Raw genomic sequence first — 12,948 nt, 5'->3', positions numbered from 1 at the left:
AATGCCGTATGGATACAATGACGCTCCCAGGGTCTTTAACAAGATAATGCGCAAAGAAATGATGCAGGAAAGGAAACGGTGGAGTGTGAGGAGTGTAACATATTTTGACAATACACTTCTTCTTCATCAGGACAGGAATAATCAAAGAGCAGCAACGAAGGAGATTTTGGAATTGTTGGGGCAGCTAGGCTTGTTGGGAAATATGGAGAAAAGCAAATTATGACAGAAAAGACACTTTGATTCCCTTGGATGGAGAGGGGACAGCTAACAGATGACAGTGAGACTTGAGGATCAACGACGCAAAGAGCTGAGACAATAATGTGTGAAATGGATGAAGCGGGTGAAGCTCAGCAAGGCTGTGAAGGTGAGAGATTTAGCGTCCTTCATAGTGCTACTCAGCGCTACGCGCTTCGTGTTCAGAGACGCAAGCTTGTTCATGAACCGATGGTATGCGGTTCTCAACAAAGGCGTGAGAGAATCGGGTTGGAATGGGGAGGTGCGCCTCAACGGCAGTCTGAGGAGGCAACTGGAGCTATGGTTACAGAGACTGAATACAAGGTTCAGCAGGAAGCTGGTGGACTTTGCCAGCCCTGAAGCTGTTCTCACAACGGACGCATCTCCGTTTGCAGCGGGAGCAACCTTGAATATTGCGGGGAACGTCCAACATTTCCACAAACTTCTCAGCCCAACATTCAGGAACAAACATCGAATTACAGAGAGCTTTTGGCTGTTCTCCTTGCGCTCAACAATTTTTCTTCCAGCCTGGAGCGCAACAAAATCCACAACCTGCTTCTCCGGTCGGACAATACCTCAGTGGTTTTCAATATCAACAGATGGGTAGCAGGACCGAACTTGATCTCTCTCCTGAGAAAGATTTAAAATGTATGTCAAGCGATGGAGGTGACATTGAAGGCCATTCACATTCCGGGAGAAAAGAACGTGATAGCAGACTCGCTGTCAAGACTTGCAATTGCAGGAGACTACGAGATTCGGACTCAAAATCTTCGCGAAGCAGAAGCAGTTCTGGGAGCCGTCCCAGATGTGGACGCATTAGCAAACATAAGAATCAAGAAAAGACCGATATGTTATGGGCCAGGAAGCCTATGGTGCACGGACTGTCTGACCGCAGACTGGAGAGAAGGAGTCATCTTGGCACATCCCCCTGTGCCCCTCATAATGCCTTGTCTGAAAAAAGTACAAACGGAAAGAGCGAGAGTGGTTCTTCTTCTTCCAGCTTGGAAGAATCAAGTATGGAGTCAATTGTTACAAGAGATGGAGACTCATCGAGCTGTGTGGAAGGACGCAAAGGAGGTCCTAATACCAGGAGAAAAGCTAAGAAAGACTGGAGCATCTCTTCTCCCAAGGGAATACATGGCAGCGTGGCTAAACTGGTGGCAGACGAAGGCAAAATATGGTGGAAACAGAGCATGAGACAATGTGGAGTACCAGTGAGGATCCAAGGTACAGCAAAGAACAGTGTGGCTCAGACAACATGGAGATCGTATTGCTTCGGATTCAAACACTTCAGCAGAGCATGGAGGAGATTGACACTGCGACAGTTCCCCAAGAAGTTTGAAAACTGGATAAAGAACTGCGTAGACTGTTTTACAGACCTAAGGGACCGAGGTTTTTCATATGCGTGTCTCGCAGCCACGCGTTCGGCTATTTCCCTCATTTCAAAGGTGGTCTATGGTAAGGAGAAAGGAGGAAACTCTCTCTTTCATGTGCTGTTTAGGACATTCTCCAGAAGCCAGGTGCACAGAAGACCTTGCATGGAGATGTGGAAGCCAGACCTCGCTTTTCCACACTATTCTCAGGACTTCCCAAATGAGAAGTTGTCGTTCCTTGAACTGACCATAAAGAGCATTTTGCTAATTATGATATTCACAGCCTGCAGGTTCCGTGAACTGGCACAGCTCTCAATGACCTCATCGATTGTAGATTCAAGCGCAGTGCATCTCCAAACGAAGCTCAAGACGACAAATTCATCATCCTTCATTTCAGTGCCTTTCCTCGATTAGCCAAACGCAAAGATTTGCCCAACAAGAACATAATTGTGCCTATGGGAATTCATTAAACAGAGACGCCCTGAATGTGACACATTCCTCTTGAACACAATGAAATTCACCCCGCTGACAGTGGAGGGGATTAGGAAACTAGACAGAATAGGAATGTCTTGGATAGGAGTCCCCAGACACGACCGCCCATATACCAAAGAACGCTGCTATATCAACGCTTATGCTCAACAAAGTTCCAGTAGTGCTGGATGCAAAATATGCGAGACATTCACCGACTGCACACACACCATCAAAGTTTTATCTTTCCTCAAATCTCTCCCATCAAATGGCACACCAACTAATCTCAACATCGAACACACAACCAAGCCATTCCTCAGAGATTATCAAATTTAGCCTGCCAAAACTCAAAGAAAGCACAGAGCAAGATCCAGAAGTCACGCATCCATCAAAGATCGAGGAGCTAGGCGACCAAGAATCAGAAGGCAGTAAAACGATCGAAATCGATGACATTTTGTTCACAATGAGACCTTTATTCGACACACAAGCATACACCGAGGAACAAGAGAGAAGCCCAATTATTATCACTCCCAAAATAGAGAGGTGTCGTAGATAGATTGTTCTTAACAAATTTACGTGAATATTTTTTTTTTTTTTTTTTTTTTTTTCCTTAAGTTTCAGCTTATTCATTGACCATCAAAGGCTTTGTTCTTTTGTATTCTTTAATACACTTAAACAATCGCGGATCAAGGCTGGTTGAGATCACTGGAGCAGAAGAAATGGTAATAAATCAACTGTTCATATCCACAGGAAGCTCACACCCTTCATTAACATCGGTTCACTATGAGATGATTTATATTTGAAATCAAAAATTATTTGGGAAATGAAAACAGAGCAAAGGTCATCTCAAAAATTTCGTTGTTTTCACATTTTTTTACAATTAAAGTTTCATTTAAAGCATTTTGAATTTGCTTTTTATAGGATTGAAAGAAAAATTGTGAATGTGCATGATGCTTATTACAAAAGAAAGAGATAGACGTAAATGAATGTGAACAAAATTTAGTAGATGAAAATTGAGTTGTTGTTCTTTGAATATCCACCATCTCAAGCGCTCGCGTAGCTATCCGCTCAACAAACTGCACCGACCGCTCGCGCACAACAAACCCTACGACCCCCACGATGAGATTCCCAACCAACTGAAACAGAACGCCTCACTTTTCTTCAATGTCAAACGTGATGCTGTGCTCCCTGCGGTTCGAAAAGAGCTGCTCGCGCGGCTCACGCAACAGCTCCGGCTTGTGGAACTGATGCATTATCACAATGCTGTTTGTCACCTCCGTGGAGGGACAGACGCGCACTTTGGCAGAGGTACCAACAGAGCCAGACGCCGGCTGAGGAGACTTTCTCTGCCCACCTGCCACTCCGACATATGAGGCAAAGTTGCGGATAGAACTCGAAGAAGTCATAGGTCGAGCAGATGCGGAATGCGCAGAATCAGAGGACGGAGCGCGCACATGCAAAGCTGCAGTTCCTGCGCGAAGGGGAAGGAGGTTGTTTCCAGACGCGATCTCGTTGCTCACATGCAGCAGATACTACATCCACCGGAATGCCGATGATGCTGACAGTGGCTTCAACATTCTCACAAACACACAACACGAAACGAAAAATACTTCAATCTACCCTTTCCCTTGGCACACTTTCCCGATCGCATGAATCATATCCCACAGAGCAATCGACGGCCCACTTTGCTGCAGCACAACCCACCCAATTGGAACAAACTCGTCCATCATATCTCTCTTCCAGTCCGAGTCCAAATACAACAATTCTCCATCCGATACCAATCATTTATTCACATCTCTTTCTTTTCTCTTCTCTCTCCTCCCAAACAGCATCTCCCCAACAAACGTGATACTCATCGTCCCGTCCGGCTGTATCATCCCTTTCACAACTGGCTTCCCCACAATCCGCTCCACAATCACCATCTTCCTCATCAGTCAATCTCGCCCGCTCTCAAGTGTTCTCTCAAAAAATCATCATTCATTCTGGCTGATTCTATTCTATCTTTAACTTTTCTTTGCCTTTCAAAAATAGAAAATTTAGTCATACTCAGTTTTTTCGCTTTTATCGCTTTAACAAAATTGAATGACTTTTTTATATTGAATCATATCATATATTTTTGAATCAATTTTTACCTATTGATTTTGATGACAAGAAATTATGTGACCTTAAATTATGTTACAGAACCATCTCAATCAATATTTTTAATTTATTTTTTGAAACGACTCCAGGAAAGTTTCGAAATTTGGAGAAAAAAGTTAAAAAGGATAAAGACAAATTAAAACTATAAAATAAATTATTGCAGCGCATTCTCATAAAAAAATAGATTTTCAATGTTTATTAATGAAAATAAAAGATTATAATCTGATGCATTCAAGTTTATGGAAAAAATTTCAAATAAAAAAATCCACCAATATTTTGTTTAGAAACAAAGTTAACTACACAGAGAGCACACGATTTTCTTTATGAGGTCCTACCAACCTATCAACAAATTTGTTAAATTCATCATTTTTTGTTGACTTGACTGATCTATATCGTTCAACTGATCTTGCCAAAGACCTGTCGATTACACAATCTGAAATTTTCGTTCTTTAAAAAAATTAAATGTGCAAAATAATTTTGATAACCTGAATTATTAAATAATAAAAATGACTTGAAATTCAAAAAAAAAATATTTTTTGTTATCAGAAATAAATTTTAATTTTAAATAGTTTTTGAGAGAAAATAGATCGAATGAAAGGAAAGCGTTTTGCCGGCCTGCTTGTCGAGCAGTTCAAAAAATATCAGTCTATCGTCGAGACCCCGTTTGTGTGCGGAAAAATGTGATTATAAACGGATGCAATTTAATTCCAATTTCCTGTATTTTTACGTTGACATTTTTCCAAGACGAATAAAAGGAGAAAATTTCTTTTAATGATATAAAAAAAGTGATGCTTCCAGAATCTGAAATTCGACAATTGCAAAATTAACGAATACATTATTATATGCTGAAATTGATTTTTATTTCATATTATTTAATATTATATATATATTTTTTTGATTTCTATAAACTGAAAACAATCAATCAAACTTTAACTATCAAATAAAAACTGAAAACCATTTTTTCCAATAGATAGATATTATTATCAATGATTATTTCACAGAGAATGTCTTTAATAACGAAAATAAACTCTCCAAATAAAAAAAAGAACTGATCGATCAAGAAAATTTTCTCACAATTCACTAAAACCTTAAATTTTAAATAAAATAATTAAAAAACCTTTATACAAAGAAAATAAAATACAAAATACACGAAGAAATTGATCCAGAAGCTGATAAAAGCAAAAATGATAAACTTTTTAAAATTAATTTTAATAATAACAACAATATTCTTGGAAAGTGAAGATCCAGAAGTTCCAGATCCAACAGGGGCTGTAACTATTTACGTGGGTCAAAATGGCGCCTCAGATGCAAATGGGGAAGCATTTGACACACCAGTGGATACTCTGAATAAAGCAAACACTTTACTTACAGGCAATGCAGGGGACAACGGATATCACATTAAAGTTATTGCAACTGGCAAAGTTCCTGCAAGCGAAGCTGTAGCATTTGACAAAGAAAAGGGAATCACCGTTGTGGGAGTCACAAAACAGGAAAATGATGACGGAACCGAAATCGAAACTGAAGCAAAGGCAACTATTGTTTGCTCTATTGAAAATGACGTTGATCTATTCACTTGCACACACACAGTGGAATTCAGGGAGATCTCTTTTGAGTTTGGAAGACTTATAGGAACGAATTCATTGATTCATGCAACAACTGCTTCAACTTCGCTGAGTTTAATTAGCTGCGATTTTGTGCGACCGACCCCACAGAAATCTGGAAGAAATGATGAAGGAGGCGAACCACAAGCACTAGGAACCACTCTTATGAAAGTGGAAGCAGGCACATTGACGATGGAAACAGTTATAGGCACGGCCTCTAATAATCCAGCTTTGTTTTTAACATCGCCGTTTTTGATTACTGGAGTGACGGAGGTTTCTTTGAAAAGTTTGCAAATGTCAGAGATTACATCAAAAACAGGTCCTGTGATGAAAATTGTTGGAGGAAGTGGGAAGAGCATTGCAGTGACGTTGGACGGCTGCGGATTTTCTCTGTGCAAATCAGAAGAAGCATCAGCAGATATAGCAAAAAGCGGGACATTGTATGTTGAAAGCGACAATTCAGAAAGTACATTTACAATCCGCGATACAGTCGCTACAACATTTACTTCATGCACCTGCGCCCACGGGAAGTCTGGAGGTATTTATCTGAAAATGAATGGAATTGAAGATGCCACGAAATTCACTTGGCCTTCAAGCGAAAAATTGACATTCACCGGATGCACAGCAGGGACAGACAATACAGTGAAAAATACAGGCTTATATCTTGAAGTTAAGACTTCAGTAATTGAAGCTATCGCAACTGATATGCACGGTAAGTTTGCAAGCGGATACAAGCGAGGACAGAATGACTGGGTTGTTACAGCATTGGGAGACCAATCAGCCAATGAAATAGATTTTACTTCAACGTATTTCGATCCAGAAGTTCCAGATCCAACAGGGGCTGTAACTATTTACGTGGGTCAAAATGGCGCCTCAGATGCAAATGGGGAAGCATTTGACACACCAGTGGATACTCTGAATAAAGCAAACACTTTACTTACAGGCAATGCAGGGGACAACGGATATCACATTAAAGTTATTGCAACTGGCAAAGTTCCTGCAAGCGAAGCTGTAGCATTTGACAAAGAAAAGGGAATCACCGTTGTGGGAGTCACAAAACAGGAAAATGATGACGGAACCGAAATCGAAACTGAAGCAAAGGCAACTATTGTTTGCTCTATTGAAAATGACGTTGATCTATTCACTTGCACACACACAGTGGAATTCAGGGAGATCTCTTTTGAGTTTGGAAGACTTATAGGAACGAATTCATTGATTCATGCAACAACTGCTTCAACTTCGCTGAGTTTAATTAGCTGCGATTTTGTGCGACCGACCCCACAGAAATCTGGAAGAAATGATGAAGGAGGCGAACCACAAGCACTAGGAACCACTCTTATGAAAGTGGAAGCAGGCACATTGACGATGGAAACAGTTATAGGCACGGCCTCTAATAATCCAGCTTTGTTTTTAACATCGCCGTTTTTGATTACTGGAGTGACGGAGGTTTCTTTGAAAAGTTTGCAAATGTCAGAGATTACATCAAAAACAGGTCCTGTGATGAAAATTGTTGGAGGAAGTGGGAAGAGCATTGCAGTGACGTTGGACGGCTGCGGATTTTCTCTGTGCAAATCAGAAGAAGCATCAGCAGATATAGCAAAAAGCGGGACATTGTATGTTGAAAGCGACAATTCAGAAAGTACATTTACAATCCGCGATACAGTCGCTACAACATTTACTTCATGCACCTGCGCCCACGGGAAGTCTGGAGGTATTTATCTGAAAATGAATGGAATTGAAGATGCCACGAAATTCACTTGGCCTTCAAGCGAAAAATTGACATTCACCGGATGCACAGCAGGGACAGACAATACAGTGAAAAATACAGGCTTATATCTTGAAGTTAAGACTTCAGTAATTGAAGCTATCGCAACTGATATGCACGGTAAGTTTGCAAGCGGATACAAGCGAGGACAGAATGACTGGGTTGTTACAGCATTGGGAGACCAATCAGCCAATGAAATAGATTTTACTTCAACGTATTTCGATCCAGAAGTTCCAGATCCAACAGGGGCTGTAACTATTTACGTGGGTCAAAATGGCGCCTCAGATGCAAATGGGGAAGCATTTGACACACCAGTGGATACTCTGAATAAAGCAAACACTTTACTTACAGGCAATGCAGGGGACAACGGATATCACATTAAAGTTATTGCAACTGGCAAAGTTCCTGCAAGCGAAGCTGTAGCATTTGACAAAGAAAAGGGAATCACCGTTGTGGGAGTCACAAAACAGGAAAATGATGACGGAACCGAAATCGAAACTGAAGCAAAGGCAACTATTGTTTGCTCTATTGAAAATGACGTTGATCTATTCACTTGCACACACACAGTGGAATTCAGGGAGATCTCTTTTGAGTTTGGAAGACTTATAGGAACGAATTCATTGATTCATGCAACAACTGCTTCAACTTCGCTGAGTTTAATTAGCTGCGATTTTGTGCGACCGACCCCACAGAAATCTGGAAGAAATGATGAAGGAGGCGAACCACAAGCACTAGGAACCACTCTTATGAAAGTGGAAGCAGGCACATTGACGATGGAAACAGTTATAGGCACGGCCTCTAATAATCCAGCTTTGTTTTTAACATCGCCGTTTTTGATTACTGGAGTGACGGAGGTTTCTTTGAAAAGTTTGCAAATGTCAGAGATTACATCAAAAACAGGTCCTGTGATGAAAATTGTTGGAGGAAGTGGGAAGAGCATTGCAGTGACGTTGGACGGCTGCGGATTTTCTCTGTGCAAATCAGAAGAAGCATCAGCAGATATAGCAAAAAGCGGGACATTGTATGTTGAAAGCGACAATTCAGAAAGTACATTTACAATCCGCGATACAGTCGCTACAACATTTACTTCATGCACCTGCGCCCACGGGAAGTCTGGAGGTATTTATCTGAAAATGAATGGAATTGAAGATGCCACGAAATTCACTTGGCCTTCAAGCGAAAAATTGACATTCACCGGATGCACAGCAGGGACAGACAATACAGTGAAAAATACAGGCTTATATCTTGAAGTTAAGACTTCAGTAATTGAAGCTATCGCAACTGATATGCACGGTAAGTTTGCAAGCGGATACAAGCGAGGACAGAATGACTGGGTTGTTACAGCATTGGGAGACCAATCAGCCAATGAAATAGATTTTACTTCAACGTATTTCGATCCAGAAGTTCCAGATCCAACAGGGGCTGTAACTATTTACGTGGGTCAAAATGGCGCCTCAGATGCAAATGGGGAAGCATTTGACACACCAGTGGATACTCTGAATAAAGCAAACACTTTACTTACAGGCAATGCAGGGGACAACGGATATCACATTAAAGTTATTGCAACTGGCAAAGTTCCTGCAAGCGAAGCTGTAGCATTTGACAAAGAAAAGGGAATCACCGTTGTGGGAGTCACAAAACAGGAAAATGATGACGGAACCGAAATCGAAACTGAAGCAAAGGCAACTATTGTTTGCTCTATTGAAAATGACGTTGATCTATTCACTTGCACACACACAGTGGAATTCAGGGAGATCTCTTTTGAGTTTGGAAGACTTATAGGAACGAATTCATTGATTCATGCAACAACTGCTTCAACTTCGCTGAGTTTAATTAGCTGCGATTTTGTGCGACCGACCCCACAGAAATCTGGAAGAAATGATGAAGGAGGCGAACCACAAGCACTAGGAACCACTCTTATGAAAGTGGAAGCAGGCACATTGACGATGGAAACAGTTATAGGCACGGCCTCTAATAATCCAGCTTTGTTTTTAACATCGCCGTTTTTGATTACTGGAGTGACGGAGGTTTCTTTGAAAAGTTTGCAAATGTCAGAGATTACATCAAAAACAGGTCCTGTGATGAAAATTGTTGGAGGAAGTGGGAAGAGCATTGCAGTGACGTTGGACGGCTGCGGATTTTCTCTGTGCAAATCAGAAGAAGCATCAGCAGATATAGCAAAAAGCGGGACATTGTATGTTGAAAGCGACAATTCAGAAAGTACATTTACAATCCGCGATACAGTCGCTACAACATTTACTTCATGCACCTGCGCCCACGGGAAGTCTGGAGGTATTTATCTGAAAATGAATGGAATTGAAGATGCCACGAAATTCACTTGGCCTTCAAGCGAAAAATTGACATTCACCGGATGCACAGCAGGGACAGACAATACAGTGAAAAATACAGGCTTATATCTTGAAGTTAAGACTTCAGTAATTGAAGCTATCGCAACTGATATGCACGGTAAGTTTGCAAGCGGATACAAGCGAGGACAGAATGACTGGGTTGTTACAGCATTTGGAGATGCAGGTGTTGATGATATCGATTTTACTGCTGAATATTTCGATGTATCTGTTGAAAGATATTTAAAAAGTGATGGATTGAAGAAGAATGATGGTTTATCGTTTGAGAATCCTTCTAATTCACTAATTGACATGTATAGATCATTTAAGAATGATGTTAAAAAGAGACAATATTCCATGAAAATTATTAAGAGCGCGAATGCATTTAAGGTTGATTTTATCACGTTTAGCGTTTCTCAGGGAATAAATATTGTAGGAATTGAAAAGGAGGATGGAATTGAAGTTAACAAAGAAACATTGTTGAACTGTGATATACATCCAGGAGGAAACTTGTTTACGTGCAAGCAAACAGTAACATTTAAGTATTTAGCCTTCATTTTCCCGAACTCATTGGATGTAGTTCAAAAAATTAATAAAAACTTCAACGCAGATCCATTTGCTTTAATTTATGCAGATAGCGAATCAGAATCTTTGACTCTTAGTAACTGCCGATTTGTTAGACCAACAACAGGATCACAAGGAAGAATTCTCCAAAACGTTGATGGCAGTAGTAGCATTGCAATCAATCTTGTGAAAGCTTCAAAAGGCTCAATTTATCTGGATTCAGTTTCATGTTCCGATGAAAAAGAAAAAGTTACCTTTAACGAGCCATTAATTGACATTAATGGAGCGAACAAGATTAATTTAAAAGGAGTGGATATAAGTAAAGTGGACATTGTTGAAGGAGCTGCGATTAACATTGAAGCTGGCGAAAGTGTTTCATGCGATGTCAAAGTTGAAGGATTGAAAATGAATGAAATCTCTTCAAAAAAATCAAAAACAGCAGGTCTACTCATTGATTTAAAATCAGATAAATCCAAAGTGGAAATAGGAAGATCGGAAAAATGTTCATTTAAGTCATGCGCTACTCAAGAAGGCAAATCGGGAGCTATATACATTGAAATGAAGAAGGCAACATCAAATTTGGCGCTTCCAACAGAGAATAATTTGGAAATTGATGAAACAAATTCGGCAGGCTCATCATCGACATCGTTGTGCATCATCGCTCCAGACTTTGATGAATTTAGTAAACAAAATGGAGCATTCGATTTCGCCAAAAATTACAATGACTCAAATGCAGGGTGGGTTGTTGGAGCATCTGATCCATCTTCTGATCCAGATGACGTTTATGAGAAGTATGTGAAGAAAAGCAGCGAAGATCCCAATCCTGATGAAAAAGAAAAACCAAAAACAAAAACAGCTGTGATTGTTGTGGCTGTTGTCGTTCCAATTGTATTTGTGATTGCAGTTGTTGTTATTATTATAGTTGTTGTTGTAATTGTCAGAAGAAGAAGAAGATCTAAATATAGTGAAAATTCAGATGATGAAAAAGATAACGAAATTGAAATGAGCGCACACGTCTAAAAGTTTAAATATCTTCTGATGATTCAAACAAGAACATTTGAATCACTTTTTAAAATTATTATGGATTTTTTGTAGAATAAAACTGTTTTATCTTTTATTTTCGAAAGTTAAACCCAATAAACTATTTGAACATAGTTTATTATTATTATTATAATTGCGTTTATTGTTTTTGCGAATGAACAAAAAACACAGTCGATTTGATTCATTTTTTATTTATTCGCATTCTTTGTAATCCACTATTTCAATCATTCAGTTATACCCTGTATTTTAAAGTTATATTTTTCATCATTATTATTTTATATCACTATTTGAAATTAATGTGAGTTTCTTTTTGATATTGAGAAATGACCGTTTAAAGCTTAATTATTTCACATCATAACGCTGAAATAATAACTAAATGAATGTTACAAATTGAATTTCTGGGATTTTTAAATGTGCACAACGGGGTATGAGAATTTCATTTTCAATAAGAGTATTTTAAAACATCAATCAAAGCAAACTAAAAATGAAAAGAAAATGAAATTCTATTTATTTGTCAAGAATACAACAAATTGATTCAATTTGAAAAAAAGAAAAAATACAAAAAAGTTGGTAAAGTTATCAATTTGAAAATTGAAAATAATTCATGATAAAACTATTTTGATAAGTTGAATTCATTTTTGGGCTTTGCAAGTTCAATTCTTTCAATAAGCGATAGCATTCCTATAAAATATATAAATTCTCTACTGTATAAATGCGCACCGAGTTCCTTTATCAATGGCAGATGTGAAAAAGATAGATTTTCTATATCATCTTCTTCAGTTGATCGTAACCAAAATATATTCTTTGATGAAATTGAGGATAAAAGAAAAACATTAACATTAGGGGTGACTTCATTCATATAAATTGCTTGCGAACAATAAAGATAATTATCTGAAGTTAACTTCACCATAATATAAATATTTTCATTAAGAAATCAATATTTCAATGAATAATGAATAATTAACCGATATTAACTCATCTATTCCACTTAGAATCGTTTAAGATTCCATTGAAAAAAACATTTATGATAACGAAGCAGATGTTTTTTGCTTCATTATCATAAAGATATTGAACCATGTTTTATTAATTTCTGGAAGGCTTTCTTCCGTTATTTTTTTAATAATTATATCTGTCATGCGCATATATTAGAAATGGTTGATTGATCTTGAATCGAGCAAAGGGAAAATTGAGTCAGTTGAGAAACTTTTGAAGTCAAGCTTAAAATCCACAACCTGTTTTTCTTTATGAAAATTTTATTCAATTTTTAGAGAATGAAAAGAACTTTTATACTGATCAAGTTATTTCATTGAACGAAGATGAAATACAAAAAATTAGCAGCTGCGTTTATTCAATACAAATTTGGAAAAGATGCATCACTTTTTTGAGAGAAAAAGCACATGGAATCCTGACCCAGTTCA

The 12,948-nt window shown here is 38.6% G+C and overlaps 5 protein-coding genes across 5 annotated transcripts; 4 read left to right on the top strand and 1 right to left on the bottom strand.

The window, feature by feature from the left end:
* Positions 1 to 327: 327 nt before the first annotated feature.
* Positions 328 to 594, top strand: MONOS_6869 (uncharacterized protein; the record flags this gene model as incomplete). The annotated part of the gene is made up of 1 exon (XM_067877139.1): positions 328 to 594. One exon carries the CDS (start codon positions 328 to 330, stop codon positions 592 to 594), a length of 267 nt encoding a protein of 88 aa, XP_067734893.1.
* Positions 595 to 833: 239 nt separating this feature from the next.
* Positions 834 to 2,021, top strand: MONOS_6870 (uncharacterized protein; the record flags this gene model as incomplete). The annotated part of the gene is made up of 1 exon (XM_067877141.1): positions 834 to 2,021. One exon carries the CDS (start codon positions 834 to 836, stop codon positions 2,019 to 2,021), a length of 1,188 nt encoding a protein of 395 aa, XP_067734892.1.
* Positions 2,022 to 2,238: 217 nt separating this feature from the next.
* On the top strand, positions 2,239 to 2,631 carry MONOS_6871 (uncharacterized protein; the record flags this gene model as incomplete). The annotated part of the gene is made up of 1 exon (XM_067877142.1): positions 2,239 to 2,631. The coding sequence occupies one exon, from the start codon at positions 2,239 to 2,241 to the stop codon at positions 2,629 to 2,631; it is 393 nt and encodes a 130-aa protein (XP_067734891.1).
* Positions 2,632 to 3,226: 595 nt separating this feature from the next.
* MONOS_6872 (uncharacterized protein) lies at positions 3,227 to 3,805 on the bottom strand (the record flags this gene model as incomplete). Its single annotated transcript, XM_067877143.1, has 2 exons — positions 3,227 to 3,607; positions 3,713 to 3,805. 2 exons carry the CDS (start codon positions 3,803 to 3,805, stop codon positions 3,227 to 3,229), a joined length of 474 nt encoding a protein of 157 aa, XP_067734890.1.
* Positions 3,806 to 5,398: 1,593 nt separating this feature from the next.
* On the top strand, positions 5,399 to 11,880 carry MONOS_6873 (uncharacterized protein; the record flags this gene model as incomplete). The annotated part of the gene is made up of 1 exon (XM_067877144.1): positions 5,399 to 11,880. One exon carries the CDS (start codon positions 5,399 to 5,401, stop codon positions 11,507 to 11,509), a length of 6,111 nt encoding a protein of 2,036 aa, XP_067734889.1. The 3' UTR covers positions 11,510 to 11,880.
* Between the last annotated feature and the right edge of the window lie 1,068 nt (positions 11,881 to 12,948).

This window comes from Monocercomonoides exilis (assembly GCF_001643675.1).
Source record: "Monocercomonoides exilis strain PA203 chromosome Unknown scaffold4-2303458, whole genome shotgun sequence".
NCBI classification, from domain to species: domain Eukaryota; phylum Preaxostyla; order Oxymonadida; family Polymastigidae; genus Monocercomonoides; species Monocercomonoides exilis.
The sequence above is the reverse complement of the archived record's forward strand: the minus strand, read 5'-3'. Positions and strand labels throughout refer to the sequence as shown.